The sequence below is a fragment of the Neofelis nebulosa genome, chromosome 13 (assembly GCF_028018385.1).
Source record: "Neofelis nebulosa isolate mNeoNeb1 chromosome 13, mNeoNeb1.pri, whole genome shotgun sequence".
Lineage (NCBI taxonomy): Eukaryota > Metazoa > Chordata > Mammalia > Carnivora > Felidae > Neofelis > Neofelis nebulosa.
In genome coordinates this window covers 72,605,656-72,633,209 of record NC_080794.1, presented here as the reverse complement: position 1 = coordinate 72,633,209, position 27,554 = coordinate 72,605,656, and the positions used below count along the sequence as shown (strand labels likewise).

Sequence of the window (27,554 nt, the reverse complement as noted above, 5' to 3'; positions counted from 1 at the left end):
ATAGGAATAGCCTTGACCGAACTCGAGTGGGGCAGGAGCAGAGAAAAAAGGAGACACAGAATCTGAAGCAGGCTCCAGGCTCTGAGCTGTCAGCACAGAGCCTGAGGTGGGGCTCGAAGTCATGAACCACGAGATCATGACTTGAGCCGAAGTTGGATACTTAACTGACTGAGCCACCCAGGTGACCCTCAAGGTCATAGGAATATCCTAATGTGGACTGCACTTAGTGAATTGCTTCCAAAGAATAGAGTTAAATAGAAAAAAAAAATGTGACTTTACAGGGAAGAAACTGGCAAATGATCTTAGGAAGGTGATTAAGGTAAACATCAAGGTAAAACATGTTAATAATAGGCACCACTGATATGATGTGTTGGGAACACTTCACCCCTGTTGTATTATTTAACACCAGTCTATCTAGGAGAAAAATAATCACAGAAATCCCAAATGGGAGACATTCTATAAAATACATGAAAAGTACTCCTCAAAACTGTCAAGGTGGGAAAAACACACGAGAAACTGTCACAGACCAGAGGAGATATGACAACTAAATGTAATGTACTGTAAATCCCCCTGAGGAATCAGAGAAAAAGGGCATTAGTGGAAAAACTGGCGCAATCTGAATATAATCTGGAGCTTAGATGATAAACTAAATGCACCCATGCTGAGTGACAAATGCACCATGGTAATTGTTATGGGCTGAACTGTGCCCACCCCCCCCTCCATTCATATGTTTAAGTCCTAACCCCCAGTACTGCTGAACTAATGGATGGATAAAACATGGCATATATTCCTAAATGCGATTTCATTCAGCAATAAAAAGGAACAAATTATGGATATGTGCTACAACATGGATGAACCTTAAAAACACGCTAAGTGATGAGGCACCTGGGTGGCTCAGTTAGTTAAGTGACCAACTTTAGCTCAGGTCATGATCTTGCCGTTTGTGAGTTCAAGCCCCGCATTGGGCTCTGTGCTGACAGCTCAGAGCCTGGAGCCTGCTTTGGATTCTGTGTCTCCCTCTCTTCCCCTTCTGTCTCACAGTCTCTCTCTCAAAAATAAATAAACCTGTAAAAACAAAACAAAAACACATGCTAAGTGAAACAAGTCAGTCACAAAAAGGCCCCACACTATAGGATTCTATTTATATGAAATGCCCAAAACAGGCAAATCCATAGTATCAGACAGAAACTCGATTTATGGTTGCCAGGGAATGCAGGGAGGGGGAGGTACAGAGTGAGTACTAATACGTATAGAGTTTCTTTTTAGGGTAATGAAAATGTTCTAAAATTAGACTGTAGAGATGGGTGCCCAATTTTGTGAATATACTAAGAAGTATTCCATCACACAATTTTAACAGGTGGACTTTATAATGTATGAATCTTAGCTCAACAAAGCAGTTTAAAAAACATAATAAAAAAAAAAAAAGACCTCATCTGAGGGGGGAAAAAAAAAGTTTCAAAAATAAAGTTTCCCAAACTTTTACTTAATCAGTAAAACAAGGACATTTTATGGCTCAATGTTTTGGCTTTAGTGTTCTTAGCTACTCTTAACACTATGTTCCCAAATTCTAGTAAATACATTTTCCTCTTAAATTTAAAGTAATTTTTAAAGGACTGTTACCATGAGTTAAAGCAACTATTCTAATCCTCACCAAAGGTCATAATCACCTGGGAGAACTTTAGAACCAACAATGACCAGAATCCCACTCCATAAAGATTTCGATTCAACTGGTCTAGGGAAAGATGTCAGTCAGCAGTGTTACTCCAGCAGTTTAAAGCTCTCCCATGGATTTAAGCATGCAGCCAGGATTGGGAATCGCCGATGTATTTTAACAGAATATGAAGCCATGTTTAAAAAATCTTTTAGGTGAGGGCAGACCTTTTCTTAGGCAAAATAAAAAGCAGATATTTAAGAAAAATTCGTTTCTAGTCACATAACTATAAATAAAAAGCCACATAAAATACTAAATTAGTCATAAAACCAATTTAATTGAAGCTATAAAAAAAGAGGCAATATAATTGATAAAATAATTAGCAAAGAATATTTAGCATGTTTCAAAAGATTTAAAACGGGAGCAGGACACTTTACAAAAAGTTGTGTGGGAAATAAAATTCTTAAACTATAAGTAGAAATGTAACATTACAGAGTATCTTATAAAATACAAGGACAGAAATATAAAAGGGCTGTATATGCTCTAAATCTGAAAACTATTAATAGTGACTAGATATTTAGGTTTAAATGTACAGTTCCTGGGAATCAGAATCATATTACTATACACATCTTCCAAACCAGTAGGCAATATTTTCCAATTAACCATGAGTAGTATCATCTTCTACAAAGTCTTTGGCCATCTCTGCTGTGATCACATCAATATGACTAACCTGAAGAATAAATGTTAAAAACAAAGTCTGTTAAATCTTCAAGACAAAATCAATGTTCTCACTGTATAGAGTAATATTTAAAACACATGGCCTATCACCTATAAATTTTATAAATCTGGACAAATGATTCTAAAACACTGACGGTAAGACTTTTTATAATGGTGTTTGTTCAGTACATTTGTTTATAAAATATTCTTCATTTTAATACTCTGAAGATCCAGGTAAGTACTAAGTACTATTGAGCCACATTTTTTCAGTTTTTATTGTTTTGCTATTTCAAAGAATCTTGAGGCTGAAGAGATCAAGAAGAGCTACAGGGACAAAATATAAAGGAGTGTATCTAACTGTTAAAAGCTGTGCACTAAATAGACAAGACAGGAAAATATTGTCTCTTAATGCCAATGAAAATAAAATCAATGCAATGGATGCTATAAAACTAATTGCTAAACTTCGTAGGCATTTGAAGGAAAAGCTTTTTCTTTACAAACTCATTGTAAGAGAAGCAACAACCTTCTAGGTTTTCTTTCATGATTTAAGTAACATAAAACAAGAATTTGACAAATATGAACTTAAATTTCATGTAAAAAAAATTTACCTTATTTCTAAACTTTACACCATAGAATTTGTCAGCTGACTCAAGCAGTTCAGGCCTAAAAGTAGTTGTAATAAATTGTGCATGTACGGCAAGTTCCATAATCATATCTGTAAAAAAGAAATAGTAACTTAATAAAACCCTTTTCCCAGATCTGAACATTTAAATATTATTTGATTTTATTTTATGAAAGAGAGAGAGAGAGGGAGGGAGGGAGGGAGAGGGTAGGAGCACATGCGTAAGGGGGGAAGGGGGGCAGAGGGGGAGAGAGGGAGAGAATCCCAAACAGGCTCTATGCTCAGCGTTGATCTTGATGCTTGGATCATGACCTGAACCAAAATCAAGAGTCGGATGCTCAATCCACTAAGCCATCCAGGTGGCCTTAAGCAGATCTGAACATTTAAAAAACTATCTTTACTCTTTACCTAAAATCCAAAACAGCCTGTGATTTTATTTTTCATGCATACATCTGCAAACGTTACCAACTTAATCTTTTAAATTAGGGGTAAATCTTTAGTCCACGAACTTACAGAATATGAAGTAGCAGCTACTTACCAACACAGTATTAAAAACGTCAGAGCAAAACAAGCTTTCTCACAAAAAAAGAACAACCAGGGCACCTGTGTGGCTCAGTCCGTTGGGTATCTGACTTTGGCTCAGGTCGTGATCTCGTGGCTTGTGAGTTTGAGCCCGGAGACGGGCTCTGTGCTGACAGCTCGGAGCCTGGAGCCTGCTTTGGATTCTGTCTCACTCTCTCTGCCCCTCCCCTGCTCATGCACTGTCTCTAAGATGAACAACAATAACAACAACAACAAAAGAACAACCTTCCCCTGCTGCCCACTTCTCCAAAGAGGTTTTGAGTTTACTAAAGATTAAATTTAGGTTTTTAAAATACAGAATCAACACTTTATGCCAGGAGCTATTCAAACATTAAGAAAAGCAAGTTTTAATATAAGAGACTTCTGTGTAAAGTTTAATGAAGTTAGGATTTTCAACAGACTCCAAGAAACACGTTGGCTTTTCACAAAACTAAGCTTTGTAAACTAGTCTAAAACTAAATTTTTAAAAACTTTTAGAAGAAATTTTATTTACTGAATATATACCCTGTCTAGTCCCAAGTATGTTAGGCAACAAGAAGTCACAATCAAAAGAGGCAAGCTATCATTGTTAAGTTCTTGTCCAGTATAACCCAAAATTACCTGACACAGCCTTTCTGTGCTGGGCATCCAGAGCCTGGTCAATCTCATCAAACAGGTAAAAAGGAGCTGGGTCACATTTCTGAATGGCAAAAATCAGAGCAAGAGCTACCAAGGATTTCTGTCCACCGGAAAGCTGTTGCATTTCTCTCATTTCGCCTTGTTTTCCTGTAAATGATACCTAAAAAAACCATTTAATTAGTAACCAAAAGGGGTAAAATCATAATCTCCTCCTAAAATTAAGTCACATACAACAATGCACCAATTTAATCTATAAAACATTCTACAAATCCCACTATGGTAGTACTGAGGGAAACTGGATATAAAGGTTTGTTACCCTAATTCCAACTCCAGTGAACTGGTCGACTGATGGGACACTGCTTTGTGACCCAGAACCCCTCTCACTTTCACCGCTTCCTTCTCCTTCATCCTGAGACTGACTGCCCTCCACGTCTCCTTTCTTCATCACCAAAGTAGCTTTGCCACCAGGTACCAATTTCTGGAATACTTCACTGAAGTTCTTAGATACCTTAAAATGAAGGAAGGAATGAATGAATAAGTGTCAATTCAAATATAAATTTTGCTTAGGTGGAACTGCACATATTATTTCTTAAAGCAAAGACAAATATTTAAAAACAATCATAAATACTGTTTAATCTTAAAAACAAGAGTAACAAACTAAATTCTTTTAAGAGCTGTGCAGGATATTCTAGTTACTGTGTTAGAAAACTGTATGCGGGGATTTGTTCATGTGTATTAGATCCACCTATCAGTGGAAAAAAAACCTTTAAAACCTTTGCAAACTGAATAATAAACTAAAAGCTGAAGTTTTTGTCTTGTGTACATATTAACTACAAAATAGAAACATACCTGTTTGAAAGTTAACTGAATAGCTTCATATTTTCGAAGTTCAAGTACATTCATCAGTTCCATGATTGATTTGTATCCCCTATCCAATTCTTCTTGTCGTTTTATTAACTTTTCTTTTTGCTCAGAGAAATTTACAAACTGATCTAAAGCTTTTTTGTTAACATGGCTGTACTTCTTCAATTCTGTGTTGCACTGTTCAAGTTTTCGAAACAGCTATAAAGAGGAAAAATGTATAAATAAATTCACATGCAGAGAAATCTGCAACAAGACTTCACATTTAAAACCAAGAAGATTTACCTGTTTGAGGCTCAGCGTCTGGTACTTTTCAAATGCTTCCTGGGGAAGTGACCCAAGTTCACGAATTTTCTTCATGCACTCTTCTTTCTTCTTCAGCAGCATGCCTTGTCGATTTGTCATCTTTTCCAGTTCCTTAGTATCATGATTTATAGCATCCATGTGTTCTTTTTCCATATTTTTCCAGCGTTCCATACTCTTCTGAAGCTCCTTAATTCCAGCTTCTGTTTTATCAATGGAATTGTCCAAATCTAAAATGGGGGAAAAAACCAAATTAGGCCATAATACCTATTTTAAAGCTAGATTGTTATTTAACCAAAGATTTTAATGGCCAAATTTATCAAAATAAGTAGATTTTAGTTTTTCATAATGTTTGTTTAAATTTTACTGTGTAAATCTATGAAACACTTAATTCAGGACAAAATAGGAGTATACATTAGTCACTCAAGTATATTATTTCACATTATTGAATGTTTATGTTTATAAAAAACTAAAAAAATAATTTTCTTCTCAGCAACTAGGTGATAAGAAACTAGTTCGGCTATTTCACACTTCTGGCAATAAAATTAATAATTAGAGTCTCTCATAAAATTGTCACAAACATTTTCCAACAAAACAGAGATTACAATTTATAACCAACCCACTAAATTCCATCCACTATAAATTATTTATGCTGATGGAAAACAGAAAAAAATATTAGTATATGCTTTTGCCTATTTGGGTATTTCATTGTGTAGTAAACAATTTTATCAAATAACCTAAATTTAACAAACTACAAAAAAATTTAATTTTTTAAAATGTTTACTTATTTTGAGAAAGAGCATGTAAGCAGGGAGGGGCAGAGAGAGAGAGAGGAAGAGAGAGAATCTGAAGCAGGCTATGTGCTGTCAGTGCAGAGCCCGATAAGGGGCTCAAACTCATGAACCATGAGATCATGACCTGAGCTGAAATCAAGAGCTGGATGCTTAACCAGCTGAACCACCCAGGCACCCCCCCAAAAATCTTTCTACTAAATAAAAATTCACCTTCTGATCGTGCCATAGTATCTTTTACTCTTTTATTGATTGCTTCAAGTTCTGAAGTTGTAGCAGTGAGAACAGTACCCCCTTCTGTCTCTCTCAGTTCATTAAGTTCCTGTAACATAAAAGGAACTTAAAACCATTAAACCACAAAATATGAATTCTGTTAGTTTCAAAATGTTATGACTTCAACAGTTTCTGATAGCGGTTATGTTGAATAAACATTCAGGAGAACTAGAAAGTACACTCTGTATAACTATAAATATTTACAGTATTCATTAAAAGGGGGGAAAAAGTAATATAATTAGAAAATTTCTCAGCATGGGACTACTACTGAGAAAACATTAATAACTAACATTTACTGATCACCTAGAATGTGCCAGGATAATCATACACAACAGGCATTACTGTTATGCTTATTTTTCACAAGAGGAAACTGAGGCTTAGTAATATTAAAGTACTTGCTTGCACAAGATCATACATTAGATGGCAGTGCTAGAACTCCAACCCAGGGTAGGGGGGTCTTTCTGTCCCCAAAGCACATGCTCTCAATCAGAGCCACTTGTGTGTAAGTACTTTCAAAAGGTTACGGTCATCAAAGAACCCTCAAAAAAGAACATACCTGTTCCACTTGGTCCAAGCGTTTTCTCAAATTCTCATTCAGGTATGTCTCCACTCGAGTAATAATACCTTCTAATTTAATTCTTTCATTCAGCAACTGTCTGTTTTCCTAGAAAAAAAAAGTATTATCTGTCTACATAGGAATTCACATTTCCCACACAGGAATGCTGTTTATTTGCTGTCCTCTCCACTACTTGTGTTCAAATGAGCTGCAATCGAGTTTTACATCCTTCTAAAAAGCCCTATATTTTCTTCATTTTTCTCTCTTATCTATTCAGAATGCTAAGTTTGTGTGCTTGGTTCATTTTTTTTTTCTTTTTAAAGATTTTGTTTTTAAGTTATCTTTATACCTAACATGGAGCTTGAACTCCCAACTCCAAGATCAAGAGTTATATGCTCTACTGACTGAGCCAGCCAGGCACCCCAGCTTGGTTCTTTTTATAAGACATCTGCAAAAAATACTTTACCTACTTTTCATTTTTTGGACTTAGTGTTTACATCTCCATATTCAAAAATCAAATGCTATTAAAATGTTTAATCAAAACAATATTATTACATGCGTAAAAGTGGTCACATCAATAAAGACAGCAAAACTAACAAGTCAATCTTACTAATAATAAATGTACATTAAATAAGATGGAAGAAAATGAAGATTTCTTGCATAATCCTAACATACCCAGAATGCTTCAGAAAAACCTATTTACTCTTATGGATATTAGAAGTCCAAGTCTCACATACCTATTTTCTCAAGGTTCCCTTTTTTACAATCCCTTAGTAGCAAGAAAATTTTCACAATAGCCAATTATTAATTAGAATTTCGTCAGTTGTACTTGCCTGCTGAAGTTGACGAATTTCATCATTGAGTGCATCTACTCTCTTCTGATCTTCCAGACTAAGTTGAGAAAGCAAGTCCGTTCCTAGTTCTGCTTTCAATGATTCTCTGGTGGACTCCATAGCATGCAAACTTGCCTCCAAACTTTGTAAGCTACGTTGCTATGTGACAGATCATACATTTATTAATAAAGGTATTAGTCTGTATTACTTACAATAGTGAAAAACTGAGAACAATCTATATTTGATGTTAAAGTGAACTAAATCATATCAACTCAAGTAACTATTAGGTATCCACTAAATTTGAATAGAACTAAATAGCAGTAAGAAAAATATTTATGATACAATACTATCAGGGTATGTGGAATAAATCATATTCCATGACCAAATTGTATAAAAATCTTCTTGAATATTAATAAGAACAAAAAGAAAAGACTGCTAGAATGTGTTAGGGTGGTATAGTTGGAAAATTTTTTTAAAAAACTGTTTAGTACTAGTGATCATCTAAACAGTTTTTGTCAAAACTGCCTCAAGTTTCTGAGACATACGTATTATCACTTGTAATTCAACAGTAATAGTTTAGTTTCTACCCTGTTTTAATATAATCTGGATAAAATGCAACCACATATTCAACTTCATAAGCAGTGCTTAATAGACAAAAATGATTACTGACAGGACAACCAATATAACACGTGGTCCACCCCAATTCTAAGTAATTAAATCTGTAGTGAATGGGACATACTTACGAACCTTTGGCATAAAGGTTTTCTCTGACTGCTGCCTCTTCTCTTTGAGCATCTTCATTTCTGATAATATGCTATCTCGAGATGCTTTAAATTTCCTTTGCTGCGTCTCTATCTGCTGCATTTGGTTCATCAACTGATCAATTTCATTATTAATCCATATACAAGGCTAAGGAAAATGCGCTCTAAAAACATCTCTTAAAAACACTGTGTATCCCCTTCCTTTTCTTTACCTCCAAATAAAAGTTATTTCCTCAGATTTATGGACCATAACAATGCTGAATTAAATACTACACCAAATGTGTTTAATCATAAAGAAGCTTAAAACATTTCACCCCACCATTTCTCTCTCAAAATAACTTACAGATTTTCCTTAAAGTTACATATAAAATATATATATAAATATATACAAATTTATATATAATTTTACTTACATAATGTTTATAAATTTTATATATTACATGTATGTATTTTATATATATTACATATATATATTATATATATTACATATATACAATAAATATATAAATTCTTGGGAAATCCAAGGAGAATCTAAATATTATCTTTTACATCTCTCATTCAAAAAATATTTACTGTGTAATCTATTATGTTTAAATCACCACATAAGGTAGTTATGTATGAAGAGGAGGCCTTGCCCAATGTAGACAAATAATACCACCTCACTGGATTATTAAATACAGAAGGTAGTGGATGTATGCTGTCAATATCCTCCTTTCTTAGTGTTTCCCCATGTTTTCTTTGTGCCAACATCTTACCAAATTTGGGCAGTTCTAAAGATGCTCTACAGACCCTTGCAGAGTCCAGACTAACATGTTTATTTACCTTTTTCTCTGTGCTGCTGCTTGCACTGATGACACAGAAGCTATAAAATCACTTAAAAAAACTGCCAGTTTCATTGAAGAATATCCCAATGATTCACTCACTCAGTAAAAATGATTGTTCTTGATGCTGAATACCTATATATATATTTTTAAGTAATCTCTGCACTCAATGTGGGTCTTCAACTCATGACCCAGAGATGAAGAGTTGGATGTTTTACTGACTGAGCAAGCCAGACACCCATCAAGTACCTATATTTTTCAAATTGTGTGACATAATGTGAAGTACATACTGAGCACTTTTGCCTTACACCAAAGTAGCATGGTTATCTTAAGAAAATGCACAAGTACAACGCTCCTGCTGTGAGCTAAACTAGCCACTCGTTATGGAACACCAGCTTTATTTAAAAGAACGGAGAATACTGTTTACTAAGACTTGGACTTTGACAGCCATTTCCTCCACTAATACTAAATCTGTATCAAATGACTCTGAAGTAGTAAAATCGAATGCACGTTTTCAACCCCTATATTTAACTTCTTTGCAGTATAATGGTATTACTGATGCCCCCAACCCTTCTTCCTTGAAGCAATAACCTGGTTTTCTTTCTACAATTCTGATTGATCTTCTTCAGTTTCCTCTGTCCCCTTAAATTTTAGTGTACCTCAGGTTCTTTGCTCTCATAAACAGACTCACTGCTATCACCTATTTAATAGCTAATCAAAGAATCAATGTTAAAATAGTTTTTTCCCCGTCTTCAGGAGTTAATAAGTTTTGACAAATAAGCTTCTATGCTTAAAGAAAAGTCAAATATGAAGAATCTTTTTCTCACTGTATGTCTGTAAGAAAACACACCTAACATGCAAAAGATTATATATTCTAACCCAAACACAGTTCTCCACAGCAACACAGGACAAAAAGATATTTTCAATATTTCTGCGAAGGTTTTCATTGAGCTTTGCTTCAAGCTCACCTAGTTCTTCTTCTGCTTTTCTAACATCTTTCTGCAGTTCAAGTCTAGATTTCCTTGTGTCGTAATAACCTCCAGTGAGAGCACCCCGATGACTGACTTGGTCACCTACAAACAAAGCATAAGAAAGGTAGATATTCTGTATAACAACTTCTTGATTCAATGATAAATTGATTTATAATCAAACAACTATTCTAAAGCTTTGTTTATTTAATGAGAATTAGAAGGGATTTAAGTCAGCCTGAAAAACTTTTCCTTTCCAACTGTTAAAATCTTTGTTTAAAAAATGTGCCTTCTAGGGGCACCTGGGTGGCTCGGTTGGTTAAGCATCTGACTTTAGCTCAGGTCATTATCTATAAGCAGTTCAAGGATGTAGGCCCTGTCTCCGGTTCTGGGCTGACAGCTCAGAGCCTTGGGCCTGCTTCTAATTCTGTGTCTCCTTCTCTCTCTGCCCTTCCCCCACTCATGCTCTGTTTTTCTCTCTCTCTCAAAAATAAACATTAAAAAAAAAGAAGTGTGCCTTTTAGATGAGTCTGAACATCTGCCAGAAAGGAAAGAAGTGCTAATAAAAACTAATGGGGACATGTCAACAGGACACAGGACTTGGGAGCTTGGAATTCCCACTGGCCATATTTGGGAAAATTTGAACAGCAAACAATAATGGCAATGCAGTAACACAATAAAAAAAAAAGTCACGAATCACAGTGCTACTTAAAAAATAAAAAAAAAAGGGAAGAGGTTCTTCTTTACAGAAGAGTGACAGTTAGTAAATACAGAAACCTTGACAGAATTTAAGAATCCCGATTTGGAATCCCCTGGTGTATTAACTGAGTCAGGCAAGGGCTAGCAAAGGAAGCTAAACCATTGGAAAAAAAGTTGTCAAGGAACCTGATATTCATGTTTTCTTAAAGGATAGTCCCACATATCACTTACTAATTATGAAGAAGAAACGGTACCTTTATAACTCAGAGATTGCTACTGGTCAAACTTAGCATGATTAACAGTGGGACGGACATTGTGTGATGCAAGAAGTATACACCTTGAATGTTTAAATTGAATCTAATGATGAGGAAGCAATAAGACAAATCCAGAAAATGGAAGATTCTATGAAAAAGTCAATTTCCTGAGGGTATGAGAGAACAGGAGGAGCTGTCCTATATTGAAAGAATCCAAACAGAAGACATTCCATGCATCCTTGATTAGATCCTGGACAGAAAAATATTTTGGGACAACTGGGGAAAATTTTACTGTAGATACTTTTTAGATGATATTATTGGGTTAATGTTAAATTTCTTAGGTGTAACAGTTACGATACCTGTGGCCATTAAGGAGAATATCCTTACTCTTAGAAGATACACATACTTAACTTTAGAAATAAAGTATCATAACTGTATTTATTTTATAACTTATTCTCAGAGGTAGTTCAAAACGAAAAAAAATTGTCTATAGAGATAAAGCGGAGGGGGGGGGTTACTTTCTTTCATTAACATATAAATTATAAAGAGAAGGAAAAAAATTAAAAAATGAAGGCAGGTAAACTTATACACCAGAGGTTCGTAACCTAGACCCTAGACTTCATGGATAAAATTCAGGAAATCCATGACTTGGTAGGAAAAAAAACTTACTTGTTTATTTTTATACTAACTTCAAAATGAAATTTACCAATTCCCTCTGTAACAAGAACTATAGTGCTAGTATCAGTACTTGTAACTTTGTTACCAGGAGAAATAACAGCTATTTTCTATATAACAGCTATAAGATTATACTTGCTGGAAATCTCAAAATATTGTTTACATGTATCAGTACTTCAAAATTATATTAGATTCACTGCTAAATCTTGTTTCTGAATACCTTCAAGAATAAATTACTATGTCATATTTGAAAAAATACTGTGATTACCATGCCAATACAGTTTCTTTAGTGATCCAAAGTATTTTATGCACTTAAAAACATTTTGAGAAAGGGTACACAGACTTTACTCAAGAGCCAAAGAAGTCCACAGTGCAAAAAAGGTTAAGAACCCCTACTATAGACCAAATGATTATACTTAAGACAGACATCAACTAAATAAAATTGTGGAACCTGTTTGGACTCTGACTTAAACCAACTATTTAAAAATGACAAAGGCACATGAATTTTGAAATACTTAAAACTAAAACTGAATTTATTTGTTCAAAGCCAAGAATTACTATTACAAACCTTCCAGGGTAATGCAGTCCATAGTGAAAGCACGTGCTAGCTGGGTTGAAACTTCCATGCTACGACAAATAAGTGTTTTCCCAAACACGTGTTTGAAAGCTTTGTCAAATCTGGGATTGTACCTCAGTTTACTTATCATAGGAATAGCATCCTAAAATGAATATTTTGGTCAGCAAAAAGATCACAACACAGTTAATTAAAACATGCTAACAGAATTACGAATTACATCTTTATGAAATACAAAGAAACATAAATGCCTATTTCAAAACTATTTTTACTCCGAAGGAGTTAGAAAAATCATTCTACTGAAATATCTGGGAAACTGTATTCATGTACAGATTTTCAAGATCAGGGCATAGTGACAAAGAATTCAGTGGTTCCACAGTCAGTGGCACAAGTTCAAATCCTAGTTCTGACACTCACTAGATGTATACTTTGGACAAGCTGCTTAACTTCTCCATTTAATAGTTATTTCACCTACAAAACTGTGATAATAGTACCTTCTTAAGTTGTTAAGACCAGACAAACTAATAATATGTAAAACACACAGGACAGCATCTGTCACATAGAAAGGCCAAATAAATGTAAACTAATAGTATTTCCTCAAAATGTTTTCATTATATATATGTCTTAGATTTTCAGAAAAATATTTTTTCATATAAAATTTTCTTTTATACTCTTCTAAACTGTTAGAAAAAGACTTATAATTTTCACATTAGGAAATATATCCTATACACAGAACAATGCAACAAATATGTTAGGCTTAAATCAGTAATTATAAAGAGAACACCAATATAGCTACCATGGAAAACAAGAAATAAAACGCCGCGGACACTTAGTAGTGTGGACCCTTTAAGAGAAGAAAAAAGAAGAAGAAAAAGCTGGACCCTTTAAGTAGCTTATAAGATTCTCACTGTTCCACCTAAGTTGTTATCATTCTCATAGACTTTCAGCTTTAACCTTAGAGGATAGAACCGTTGCTAATACATCAACATTCCGAAACCAAATACCCTCAAAGCAATTACATTTTTTTTAAGAATTGTATCTGAGGAATATTTTGAATCCATTTATAAATGTATGCTAGCAAGTAACAAAAGCAACATTATGCTTTCAGGTCCTATCATCTTGGTAGACATTTTTATTTATAAGTCATTTAAAAAGCATATTCAGAAAACTTAGAATATATTCACTTCAAATGATAGTTCCTCAGGAGTTTCTTCTTAATTTTGTCACCTGGGATACTCTCTCAAAGTACCCTGTGCTTATGTATTTTAACATTTTACACATTTGCAATGATTTGTTTCATGTCTTGGCTGTGACCTGTCTCCCTTCCCATCCCTATGCTACATGGGAAGAAACCATGCTTATCTCACAGATCAGTGAATCCTAATGCACAGTGCCCGTGCACTAGCATGGACTAACCATGAGAAAAAATGACTTATTGAAAGGTAGACCTTCACACACACCAACTCACATTGGTCTCAGGATAGGCAGTATCCCTGACATCTAACTTGTTAAGAGGCAGAAAAGTGACCTCTCCAGGAAGATTCATTTTATTGAACTCCATCAAAATCTTCGTGCTGACTTCATCCGAATCAACAATGTGATAAAATAACCTTACAGGTAAACAAAACAAAACACATTTGTATTGCTAGACTTTAAAGTGCTATAAACATTTAAGCAAACAACTCAGTTTTTTTCTATGCAACCCAATTTGAACTGGGGTAGGGTGGGAGGGAAACTACTTAGAAAATTCCAATGGGGGTAGGGAGAGAACTACATTAGGAACACTTAACGCCTACATCTTTAACCAGAAAGTTAAATAAGCAACTAGGATAAAAGGCAATGGGAGATATATTGTACTAAAACTCCAAAAAGCTTTTTATTCTTATTCCTTCTTTCCTTTAAAAATTCAAAATACCAAACAAAAACCTCACCTGTTGCCCGCAGTGACTTCCACGCATGTGTAGAAAGCAGGCTCACATTCGAAGTTATTCATCACAATGCCGTGATAGCCATTTTGAACATGCTGGTTTATTCCTTTCCTACGAAAGTGGTCCAGTACTTTGTTTATGCTGTCTATTCCATTTAAAATAGCCTGTTAAATTGTCAGAGGTAAAGATTTTTTAAGTAATACTGCCAATGGCACCCCTCTGGTAAGAAATAAACCCATTACTCTACACGTTAAAAAATATTCCAGAGATTAAACTGAACACCCTCCCCAACAATACCTCACCCCCTTGAAAAATGCCAACTACATGAAATACTTTTATATTATGGGTTCTAGTCTATGATACTAATATTAAAAATAGGCTCTTCATCTAAACATCAAAAGTGCTAGAATTAACAGTATGGGTGGTAGTAAGGCTGCTTAAACAAGACCCATCATTTCAAATTTATAGGACAAGTGATTTGTACTCTTATTTACTACCTGGAACCAATGACTTACAGCTTGAAAACTAATATTCTTGTGTAATTAACTGGCTCATTGTAAAGTGAAGTAATGAAAAGAACCTGCCCACCTTTCCTGTTGCTGCTCTAAGAAGTTGCTGTTTCTTTTCAAGATCTTCTCTTTTAGCAGCAAGCGCTTGCTGTTCTGCATTCTCCTCTCTCCACAAATAACTGATCAATAAAAATTAGACTGTCTTTAATTACAAAAGCATTAAGAATAGGCACCAACAGTATATAATTGAGGATAAAATACTGAAAAAAAAAATCAAACTTGAATAGTTCATTTATAACTATTTTTTAGATTTTAAGTAATCTCTATACCCAACATGGGGCTTGAACTCACAACCCCGAGATTAAGAGTCGCATGCTCCACCGACTGAACCAGCCAAGGGCTGCCAGTTCATTTATGACTTAACGACCATTTAACACCCAGTAACTTGCATTACTCAAAAAAATTAAGGCATATTTTAGTCTATACTAACTTTCTTTCACTTTGTAATTCATCTTTCTTATTTTTTACTTCATAGTATTTTCTGTCCAGTTCTTCTACTCGAGCTTTGACTTCATTAAGATCCTGATCCAGTTTCTATGGAAATAAAAATAATTCAAATTTAAAAACCAATTTCATGCAAACTAATCCACAGCGACAGCAAGATCAGTCATTGTTGCTAGGGGATAACACAGGAGAGAGGAATGGGAGACATGTTGGGGTGATGAACAGGCTTGTTATCTTAATTGTCGTGACGATTTCATAGATGTAAACACATATCAAAACTTATCAAGTGGTACATTTTAAACACATGCAATTTATTGTATGCCAACTGTACCTTAATGAAGTTGTTAAAAAATCCAACTCTATTTTTTTAAAAATGTGTTTAGACAAGTGCACATCAAGAGAAAACATAAACCGCAGAATGAATTACTCTGTAAAATACTGCTAAAATAAAATTAACTTGCTCACTAATGATCTAAACCTTTCTACTTGATAGTATACACCGCAGAATTTCAGAAGAAAAAATACATTCACAAATTCTCAAAATACCGCAGTCAATACTTTTCACACCACTCCCTCTACACATATACAATAGAACACAAGAGTTAGGATTATACTAAGAAGCAAAAAGTTATTCTGCATAATGCAATCAGCACTATAATATTATCTCTATCCAGTATAAAGGTCAGACTTCATCAGTGGAAGGAGTGGCTGAAATACTGGAAAATAATGAAGTTCAAGCTTGAGAAAGAATGAATAAAAACTGAAAAATCTTCGCTCATCACCAGGCTGTTTCAAAAAGGCATTTGTTGAGGTTGTTTCCATGAACTCAAGAATAATACATTTTCTTCATTCCAAGAAAGGACATGTAGCTATCACAGCTAAAAACTATACTAATCAATTTCCAAATAACTAACTACTGGGATCAACTTGTGCTTTCCATTCCCTCCATAAAGTATCCTGACACTGGAATTTTGAGCCTAGGAGATATTTTCTATTACCCCTGATCACTTTTCTACCAGTTATTTGAAGTTTGTTTATTTATTTGGAGATAATGTGCATGTAAGCAGGGGAGGGGCAGAGACAGAGAGGAAGAGAGAGAATCCCAGGCAGGCTCTGCACTCTCAGCACAGAGCCCGAAGTGGGGCTCAATCTCACAAATCCATGAATCCAGAGATCAGGAGCTGAAATCAAGAGTCGGACGCTCAACCTATTGAGCCTCCAGGGGCCCCACTACAGTAATTTATGATTACAGAACCAGTCGTGTTTGCTCCCACTATGTTTTCATTTTGTTGTTTATGCTGTGATTACATTAAATATTAAACTGAGAATATGAAGACAAAGGAAAGAGCTGTTTCTTTAAAAACCTGATTCAGTTTTGGATATACTTAAAGATGACTCCCTAAAAACTGAATTAAATGGGGAAATTAACTCTAAAAGACCAGGGTAAATAACTATATAACACATAAATGCATGTATTAACGTGTAATATAGAATACATAGCAAAAATAAGACTAGGAAACTGATCCAGATTAAAAAAGAGAACAGAAACATGACAACTAAATGTAATGTATGATCCTAGACTGAACCCTGAATTCTGTTCTCATCCAACTTTAAGGAGAACTATATTTACATGTGTGGCTCATAACAAAAAAGTCCCTGGCAACTCCAATCACTACTCATACTCAAACATTGTGGACTCTACATCAAAAGACTGGTACGTACTCTGGTGGGGTGTGTTGATAATGGGAGAAGCTATGCATGTGTGGGGCAGAAGGTACATGGTAAATCTCTGTACCTTCCTCTCAGTTTTGCTGTGAACCCAAAAATGCTCTAAGAAAGTAGTCTTAAAAAAAGAAAGATTGGAAAAAAAAAAGATTAGTACATGAGCATACATTTGCCTGTTTAAACAAAATACTTAAGATATATATAAATATATGTATGTTTTACATGTGCATAAATATATGTATTACTCATAAAATATAAATATACATATGTATTAAAATTTTATGCATTTATGGCTTTTCTGAAAAATCAAAAACCAATTGGGTACAGATCTCATGGGTAAGAGGGTTCTTCTGTGTATGTACATATATACCTACCTCACCCTACACTTACTTGTCCTAAACACTCCCTTCTCATCACTTCTATCACCCTCAAGTTATCTATATATAGCCACACATAACACTTACCTAAGCATTTTCCCCCTTTCTCATTTTGAATGTCACATCTTTTTTACTCTAGAAATGGTTTTATCTTCTACTTCAATTTTTAAGGAAATACTAAGTAAATATGTAAATAATGTTTAATTCATTTAGAAAATGTTGTAAAATCACCATTACTTTAACAAAAAATATATTCTGTAGTAATTTTTAAATTGAAAGAGAACTGTGAAAGAATATAAAAATGGAAAAAAAAATTTAAATAAGTTATTCTGAAGTTGCATTTTAGATTTACCATGTTAAAATTAAGGGTAGTTCAGGTACATTCTACCAATTCATAAAAATGTATTTTAAAATACGCTCTATCTACATGAATACTCACGGATATGGAAAAAAAAAAACTTCCTTGAAAAGGAAAATTACCATATAAATATTAATTTATATGTATAAATATTGTTATATGTATAAATGTTAAAAAGTGCTGGTCTTTTTTTTTTTAATGTTTATTTTTGAGATACAGACAGAATGCGAGAGGGGGAGGGCAGAGAGACAGGGACACACTATCGGGGCAGATTCCAGGTTCTGAGCTGTCAGCACAGAGCTGCATGTGGGGCTTGAACTCAGGAGCTGAGAGATTATGCCCTGAGCCAAAGTCAGATGCTCAACCAACTGAGCCACCCAGGCGCCCCTGTGCTGGTCTTTTCTAAGTAAGTACCTGTGTCTTGTATATTTTAAGAATAGCAATGTAAACTGAAAATAAAACTTAACTAGATGCAACTGTACACGTTTAGGTCTTCTGAAAGATTGTCACAGAGCAGCTATAAAAGTTCTTACATTGTATTGCTCCAGGTTTTTCTCTTTATTTGCCTCAGTGTCTTCCAGATCCTTATGGATAGCAGCAATCTGTCTTTTCTTGTCATTAATAGCCTGATCTAACGACTTGAGTTCCTTTTTAATCCATTTATCCCTTTCTTCTTTTGATGTAAACTGGCTTCCTCGACCTTGCTTTGCATAAAGATCTGTTCTTTCCTGGGTAGCTTGGGCCAATCTATACAAGACAGAAGAAAAGAATGATTAAAAAGAAAAATAGGAAATAAGCTAGTTTAACTGCAATCGATATGTCAAGAATACGTAGAGACAATAACCATTTTTTTAAATTCTATAAAAAAAATATAAAAAGGAACTGGTATCTAATAGAGCTCCTCGAACTAGTACTATATAATATACATTTTATTTTGAAAAGTCACAGTTAAAGGTGAAATAGCCCATATCCTAAGGATTTCAGGCAGACAATGTATTTACTCCAGGTCTGAGTTAGTCACTAAATCTAGACACAGGTTCTAATAGCCTATCTCAGGAATTTTAAAAAATGCTCCAACTATATGTAACTATATAAACACTTCCAACTCCTTACAATAAGACACTATCCAAGGTTAAGAGGCAAGGGAAAAAAAAGGTTAAAAGGCAAGAGAAAGACAAAGAAAACATTTAAAACAAGTAGAATACAAATGTCTAGATTACATACAATCCTACCAAACAGCAGGGGGATGCGGGGATCAGAAAAAAATGGGCAAAAGAAATAAATAATTCAACAAAATATAGGTGGCATAAAAACATACTAATGCCCTAAACCATGAAATGAGCAAAAGCTGGCATGTCCAACCTACAGCTAGATATGAAAATGTCTAGCTACTAAAACAACAGTGAAAAAAGGAAATAGGATGAAACACAGAATAAGATGTTGAGTGGGTAGAAAAACAGAAACGAAAACAAACATCATTCATGTTTTAAAAAGCCCAACAATATCTCACTATGTTGTCTCAGGTAAGTTAACTTCTCAGAGCCTCAAGTTTGTCAAACCTACAGTGATCTCCTAAAGTTTCCGAATAGAAAAAAAATGTATGCAATATGTATACAATAACGCTTGGCCCACAATAGTTTTTTAATATAGCCTATTACTTTGAAATGGAGTTTAACTTTTGCCCTCACTGTCTTAACTCATAAGTATTTTTTTATAGAGGAACTATGTAGAAAGTTAGAAATGCTGGTGAAAGAAATCCCATACCGAGCAATTCCTCGCTCTTCTTTTTCTTTCACACTGTTGAATTTAGGTTCTGTTTCTGCCAGTTCTTTCTGCTTTTCTTCTATTTTTTCAAGCAGCTTCTGCCTCTCTTTTAATAAGCGTTTCTGTAAATAAAGGAGAAGTACAAATGTAATCTTTTTTTTAATTAAAAAAATTGTTAAGGTTTATTTTTGAGAGAGAGAGAGCGAGCGAGCGAGTGGAGGAGGGGCAGAGGGAGAGGGAGACACAGAATCCAAAGCAGGTTCCAGGCTCTGAGCTGTCAGCACAGAGCCCAACATGGGCGCAAACTCACAAACCGCGAGATCATGACCTGAGCCCAAGTCAGATGCTTAACCAACTGAGCCACCCAGGCGCCCCAGTAAAAATGCAATCTTAAATTTTTTAAGATTTTGTGCTTAAGTCTAGCATAAAATATTTTCTCGTGAAAAGAAATCATCAGAAAACTGATCCTTCAACACAAAACTAATATTTATTTGCCTATTTATTTACTTTATTAAGTAATCTCCATACCCAACATGGGGCTAGAACTCACAACCCTGAGATCAAGAGTTGCATGCTCCACCAACTGAGCCAGACTGGCCTCCCACAAAGCTAATTTTTAAATGAAAGAAACAAGGAGACAGTACAGAGTTGCCACTTGAGTAGAAATTATTTTAATGTGCCAGATCTTTTACAAAAATTCAAGCATGCATCCTTGTCACAGAAAGGATGGTCTTCTGTAATTCCTATTCAACTGAATGTTTATGTCTTTCATGTTTAGTATTTTAACTCACCCTTTGTTCACTATTGCCAGCCAATTCATCTTGTAAGTCCTTGGCTTTAAGCTCCAACTTCGTCCTCTGCTTAATTTGTTCTTGTCTTTCAGCGCTGAGCTGCTCCTTTTCTTCTTTCATAGCTGAAATTTTTGTTTTCAGCTCTCTAACTTGACGTTCAATATCCTGATCAAAAAGTATCAAATAGAAATGAGTCAGACAATTGAAAGTACAACAGCAGAGTTTGGACACCACTAGTTCTATCCCTTCTTTTTCTTTCAATTACACTTTCAGTACTATTCTGTCTTTCCAATACTCAATCTCAATGACATTCACTTCAAGTTACCATTTCATAATTGTTAATTTTGTTTAATGTTTAGAGAGACAGACTTGAGCGGGGGAGGGGCAGAGAGAGAGGGAGAGACAGAATCTGAAGCAGGCTCCAGGCTGTCAGCACAGAACTTGATGTGGAGCTCAAACTCATGAGCCATGAGATCATGACCTGAGCTGAAGTTAGATGCTTAACCAACTGAGCCACCCACGTACCCCTTTAGCTTTTTGTTTTTGTTTTTTTTTAAACCATTCCATAATTCTGGTACAAAAGGGGGTTTACTGTGGTCGAAAAATATAAGCTAACCTAAGCCTTGTTTATAATCTTACCTCCATTTTATCTCTCGCATCCTGCTGCGCATCTCTTAATTGTCTGGATTTTTCCCCACTAGTCTCTCGCTTAGCAGAAAGCTGGGGGAAGAAAAAAAAGCTATAATTTCTAACTCATTTTATATTTGTTTCATACTTCACAACATAATAGTAAAATTTTAAAATATCTTCTAAAATAAAAATCATTCACTTAAAGAGTTTTTATAAAACAATTTTTAGTGGTTTTAAGTAAAAAGTCCTTTAAGTATTACCTAAAGCAATTTTTGGACAAAGTATCAGCAATATTTACAAAATACATTTTAAAAAGCCAACAGAAAAATTCATGAGGCTTTTTCTTTTTATTATCAAGTAAATTCTACCCACAACATGGGGCTCGAACTCACAACTTGAACTCCAAGATCAGGAGTCCCATGCTCCCCACTGACTGAGCCAGCTAGGCACCCCTTCTTCATGAAGCTTTTAAAGGTGGCTGCCCTCATTTTGGTTTGTCTTGCATCACCACCTGATTATATTTCAGATACAACTACAGCAAGGACCACACAGACCTAGGCATTTTCCTTGGAATAATTAAAAGAACAAATTCACTGACCAATGAATTTATTAAGATTAAAAAATTTTTAAGGTCCTATTTAAAAACCATTGAAAAGTATAAATATAGCATGAGCTTAACTTACTCATTCAAATAAAATCACTCATGAATTTAAGTGACAAAAGTATTTTACCTCATCAAGTTTAGCACGAGTCTCATTAAGTTCCTGATTGTAAATGGTATATTCCAGGGCTCGTCTCATTTTATCCCACTTCTGATATTGAGCCAGTTCTTCCTTTTCTTCTTCTAAGGTATGTAATCTCTCTTCAATGTATTTTAACAACTCATTGATTTTTTCGCGTTTGCCCTCTTAAAAAATGAGAGAGGAGTGAAGAAGTTGAATGAAATTTTGATGTAATATCTTCTCAAATATACCATGAGTTAAAATTAACCTTAAGAACTATAGCATTATTTGAAAGTATGTGGTAACCAAATCTAAAACTAAAATGACACGATGCTTCATTATGAAAAGCATCAGAGAACAGTTACACATGGTGACACTTTAAAACTTTTTATTTTAGTTGACATACAATGTTATATTAATTTCAAGTGCACAATAGTGATTTCATAATTTTATACATTACACAATGCTCACCGTGATAAGTCTAGTTACCATCTGTCACCATAGAACATTATTACAATATCATGGACTATATTCCCTATACTATACTTTTCATCTCTGTGACTTATTTTATAACTGGAAGTTTTTCCTCCTAATCCCTTTCATCTGTTTCACCCATCTTCCCCCTGCACCACCACCTTGGCAACCACCAGTTTGTTCTCTATATTTATGAGTCTGTTTCTATTTTGTTTGCTGTTTTTTTTAGATCCTGTATATATGTGAAATCATGTGGCATATGCCTTTCTGTCCGACTCATTTCACTCAGTATGATACCCTCTAAGTTCATCCATGTTGTCACAAATGGTAAGATCTCATTTTTTAAAAAATGGAGTAATATTCCCTTGTATGCATATACCACATCTTTAAACATTCATCTGGGGGCGCCTGGGTGGCGCAGTCGGTTAAGCGTCCGACTTCAGCCAGGTCATGATCTCGCGGTCCGTGAGTTCGAGCCCCGCATCAGGCTCTGGGCTGATGGCTCGGAGCCTGGAGCCTGTTTCCGATTCTGTGTCTCCCTCTCTCTCTGCCCCTCCCCTGTTCATGCTCTGTCTCTCTCTGTCCCAAAAATAAATAAAAAAATAAAATAAAATAAAAATAAACATTCATCTGATGGACACTTATCTGCTTCCGCATCTTGGCTACTGTAAATAATGCTGCAATGCACATACATATGGGGGCATATATCTTTCCAAACTAGTGTTTACTAATTCTTACAATACATGTAGTAAGGCCTCTGTTTAAACATCCTTTAAAGGCAACTATGCCTTCCCACAACATTACAAAATTAAAAACCATAACATCATTGGTGTCACTGATTCTCAACTTTTACTACAATAGCATTATCCACAGCTGCCGTATATTGAACACCTACTATATTCTAATCATGGTACTACTTTGCTCCTCTATTTATCACCATAAACTATGAAAAAGAATTTTACAGATGGAGAAGCTTTAGACCAGAGAGATCAAGTCTAAAGTCACATCGTCAGTTAATTATTAGTCAGATTTTGAACTCAGGACTATCTATGGAATGACAAACCATAGCAATTGAAAAGCAAAGAAGGGTTTCCATCATAATGTACTAAGGAAAATTCTTAGTTTAAAGTTTTCCATTTACTTGCTCCTGAACAACTTAAAACCTAATGCCAGCTGATACTTCCAGAAATGCTTTTTGAGGTTTGCATCCAAATCTGTTATCCTCACTAACAATGAGGACGTTAGAGGCACAAAACAGTTGACCTATAAAGGCATCATTATCTAACAGTAATTCTTTATTTAAAGAGAGAAATCACTGGAAATCTCAAACCTTAAAATGTCTCAAACTAATTTTCTCTCCATTCAGTACACAGGCAAACTATCAAACAGTATACTCTTGAGAACAGATTGAACTCCCCTCAACCATCATAGCACAATGAATATGTAATTCACAACAAAAATAAGGCAGAATCACATTCATTTTACCTGTTTCTTTCATTAAAGATATGCTTTCTTCTTTTCGTTCATCATACACTCTAGTACCAGCTACTTCTCTTAATAGTTTTAGTCTCTGAGAATCTGGTGCTGTGGCCATCTGGTTGATCTAAAAATTTTAGAAAAATAATTATTACGTAGCTATAGACTGTTCTTTAAGAACTCTACTTTGAAAGAGTACTCACATGCTAGGTTTTAAGTAGAGCATGACTTCAATAATGCAATTCGTACAGTGCATTTACTTACAGACCTCTATCTCATTTAAATAAAATTTATTAAATAAAAATCCAAATAGGATTGATACATTCATAAGTCTAATTTATGAATAAGACTCTCTAAATTAAAAATAAAGGAAAAATGTGGCTCCTGGGTGGCTCAGTCAGTTAAGGATCCGACTCTTGATTTTGGCTCAGGTTCTGATCTCGCAGTTTTGTGGGTTTGAGCCCCACTTTGGGCTCTGAGTGCTAGCTTCCTGAAGCCTGTTTGGGATTCTCCCTCTGTCCTTCTCTCTCTGCCCCTCCCCTACTTGCGCTGCCGCTCTCAAAATAAACTTTGTAAAAACAAAACAACAAAAACAAAAACGAAGAACATTACATCACCATTTTTCCTCAGTCAATATGATAAAATATAAAAGATGAACTCCAGGGGTGCCCAGATGGCTCAGTTGGTTAGGAGTCCAACTTTGGCTTAGGTCATGATTTCAAGGTTTACGAGTTCGAGCCCTGCATCGGGCTCTCTTGGCTGTCAGCACAGAGCTCGCTTCCAATCCTCTGTTCCCCTCTCCTCCTGACCCTACTTCGCTTGCATGCATTCTCTCAAAAATAAATAAATATTAAAAAAAAAAAAAAAAAAGATGAACTCTGTTCTAAAAGAACAGTATTTTTACAAGGGGAAACTATCACTCTACATTTTAAAAAAGTTATGATACTATTAAAAGTATAGCAAAAATGGTATGCTTTATTATTACTATTTAAAAAAAATGTTTAATGTTTATTCATTTTTGAGAGACAGAAACAGCGTGAGTTGGGGGAGGGGCAGAGAGAGAGGGAGACAGAATCTGAAGCAGGCTCCAGAATCCGAGCTGTCAGCACAGAGCCCAATGTGGGGCTCAAACCCACAAACTGTGAGTTCATGACCTGAGCTGAAGTCACATGCTTAACTGACTGAGCCACCGAGGTGCCCCATTATTACTATTATTTTTTAAGTAAGCTCTATGCCCCCAAGATCAGGAGTTGAATGGTCTACCAACTGAGCCAGATAAGTGCCCCCAAAATGGTATTCTTTAAATATAGATAGGTAAAAATAACTGTCTATCACAGGTAGTAACTAACATTAAATAAAACAAGCAAAAGCATTTTAAAAATCTTATTTAAAAATATATGGTGGGGCACCTGGGTGGCTTAGTCGGTTGAGCATCCAACTTCAGCTGAGGTCATGATATCTCTCAGTTTATGAGTTCGAGCCCCACATCGGACTCACTGCTGTCGGCACAGAGCCTGCTTTGGATCCTCTGTCCCCTTCTCTCAGACCCTGCCCTGCTTATGCTCTCTTTCTCTCTCTCAAAAACAAACAAACATCAAAAAAAAATTTTTAAATATACGGCAAAAAAACACAGAGTGGTACAAACTATGTGCCATGCAACTTTAAACAACAAGCGTGAGTTTAACATATTCATAAAAATAAAGTTAGCCACTAAATGCAAAAAATGCTGTCATAGCATTAAAAAAGTGAAGTTACTCTAACACTTTCACATAAAGACAGAAATCAACTCTGGGAAAAATGTGGTCTATCAAAAGTATAGACATCAAAGAATCTCCTTTCAGATCCTTATCACTGGTTACCCCAATTATGCATGTTCATTCAAGTTACTCACTTCAAAAATATTGAATAAATGTTTACAACATATATGCCACTCTGCTGGGCACTGGGAAAAGAGCAATGAACAAAACAAAGTCTTGCCCTCATGGAACTTACATTCTAATGGAAGAAGAAATAAGTATACCAATACAGTATAACTATTATGAAAAAAATCAAATTAGAAAAAAGTGAAGTGCCTTCACTGGGGTGAAGGCAACATTCTTTTAGATGAAGTAACTTATGGATGGCTTAATATGAAATGACATGAATAGAAACTGAGAGTCTAGGGGCCTATGCTGTATGTTTGCAGGTAAGACTCAGATTAATTAGTCTTTCGTAATCAGCCTCTTTAAATTTTTTGTTTATTTTTGGAGTAGAGACAGAATGTGAGCGGGCGAGGGGAAGAGACAGAAGGAGACACAGAATCCAAAGCAGGCTCCAGGCGCTGAGCTGTCAGCACAGACCCCAATGCGAGGCTTGAACCCACGAGCTATGAGATCTTGACCTGAGCCGCAGACACTTAACCTACTGCGCCACCCAGTCACCCCGTAATCAGCCTCCTTTTTTTTTTTTCTTTTTTAATTTTTTTTTAACGTTTTATTTATTTTTGAGACAGAGAGAGACAGAGCATGAGCAGGGGAGGGGCAGAGAGAGAGGGAGACACAGAATCGGAAGCAGGCTCCAGGCTCTGAGCCATCAGCCCAGAGCCCGACGCGGGGCTCGAACTCACGGACCGCAAGATCGTGACCTGAGCTGAAGTCGGCCGCTTAACCGACTGAGCCACCCAGGCGCCCCTCAGCCTCCTTTTAAAAAAACTCCTTGCTTCTAAAGATGGTCTTCAAAAACTTGTTCTGCATTTCCCAAATGTGAAACACCATACGTACTCTTCCTAATCAGTTCGGAATGCTAAGTTTTCAACACATATCTAAAAATGTCTCCAATATGAAATAAGAAGTGGACATTTAAAAAGAACTTTCCCCTAGTCCAAAAAAACACTACAGCAAACTATGTGAACAATGCAGGGTATGTTCTAAGAAAAAGAAGTTATCTTAGATAAAATTTAAAGTATATGAGGAAACAGAATAATCAGCTGAAGTATGCAACTACTAAAAACTATAAAGAATATAATCTCTACAAGCAAAAACAATATACAGCATTATGGTAGATTTCTGGCAATGTAAGCTTTCCACCATTTTAACTCTGTGATATATTAAATAACAGAGTATTACTTTTAGGAAGTAATTTTTTTCAAATGCTATTTTTAAAGAATTTCTACAATATTCTTAAATATTTCCATTGTGACTTTCACAAACCAAAATGTCTTCCAGTATAGGACACCTTATTAAGTGATACAGGTCACAACGAAAACAACATCCACTAACTGCTGAAAAAATTGAATCCCATTACACAGTGGATCTACTTTGTAATTTTATGGCCACATAAAAGGTAATACTAATATCTATACAAAATAAATCAATGAAAACAAGAGACAGTAAGGTCCATTTTTGCTTCAACTTAACCACTAGAATCTATAAGCAAATTCATCATTCAAGTGAATATACTCAGAAAACATTCTATAAAAAAAGGACATACAATATTTTTACCTTTCCTTGTTTTACAATATAATAAGGATTGCTTCGAGAAAAACCAGCACTTTCAAGGAGATTCATCACATCATTTTTCCTGTTAATAAACATTGAAAATATTTTTTCAGATTAATCGCCCAATAATAAGCAAAAAAATGAAGGGTAACTGCTGGGTTAAGGAACATGAGGGAGTATAGAATAGTCATGAAACCATTTATTCTACTGGCCTCAAGAATCTTGATTCTTCTGTTAATGCTCTAAATATTGGTTTGCTGA

The 27,554-nt window shown here is 35.1% G+C and overlaps 1 protein-coding gene across 2 annotated transcripts in view; it reads right to left on the bottom strand.

Moving 5' to 3' along the window:
* Positions 1-1,968: 1,968 nt before the first annotated feature.
* The window catches only part of SMC3 (structural maintenance of chromosomes 3), a 37,560-nt gene continuing 11,974 nt past the window's right edge, over positions 1,969-27,554 (bottom strand). The window contains exons 7-29 of one of the 2 annotated variants that reach the window (XM_058697743.1): positions 27,297-27,375; positions 23,827-23,944; positions 21,877-22,052; positions 21,155-21,235; positions 20,516-20,680; positions 19,725-19,846; positions 18,494-18,707; positions 15,487-15,590; positions 15,076-15,175; positions 14,491-14,651; positions 14,028-14,169; positions 12,554-12,704; positions 10,310-10,462; positions 8,555-8,706; positions 7,808-7,966; positions 6,975-7,082; positions 6,359-6,467; positions 5,337-5,584; positions 5,040-5,252; positions 4,507-4,698; positions 4,173-4,350; positions 2,977-3,083; positions 1,969-2,381 (exon numbers count right to left, since the gene is read on the bottom strand). In XM_058697743.1, the coding sequence (XP_058553726.1) occupies positions 2,310-2,381; positions 2,977-3,083; positions 4,173-4,350; positions 4,507-4,698; positions 5,040-5,252; positions 5,337-5,584; positions 6,359-6,467; positions 6,975-7,082; positions 7,808-7,966; positions 8,555-8,706; positions 10,310-10,462; positions 12,554-12,704; positions 14,028-14,169; positions 14,491-14,651; positions 15,076-15,175; positions 15,487-15,590; positions 18,494-18,707; positions 19,725-19,846; positions 20,516-20,680; positions 21,155-21,235; positions 21,877-22,052; positions 23,827-23,944; positions 27,297-27,375 (3,304 nt within the window). In that variant the 3' untranslated portion in view covers positions 1,969-2,309. Of the gene's footprint in view, positions 2,382-2,976; positions 3,084-4,172; positions 4,351-4,506; positions 4,699-5,039; positions 5,253-5,336; positions 5,585-6,358; positions 6,468-6,974; positions 7,083-7,807; positions 7,967-8,554; positions 8,707-10,309; positions 10,463-12,553; positions 12,705-14,027; positions 14,170-14,490; positions 14,652-15,075; positions 15,176-15,486; positions 15,591-18,493; positions 18,708-19,724; positions 19,847-20,515; positions 20,681-21,154; positions 21,236-21,876; positions 22,053-23,826; positions 23,945-25,226; positions 25,371-27,296; positions 27,376-27,554 lie in introns of those variants that run through there. The other variant, XM_058697744.1, reaches the window with a different exon arrangement.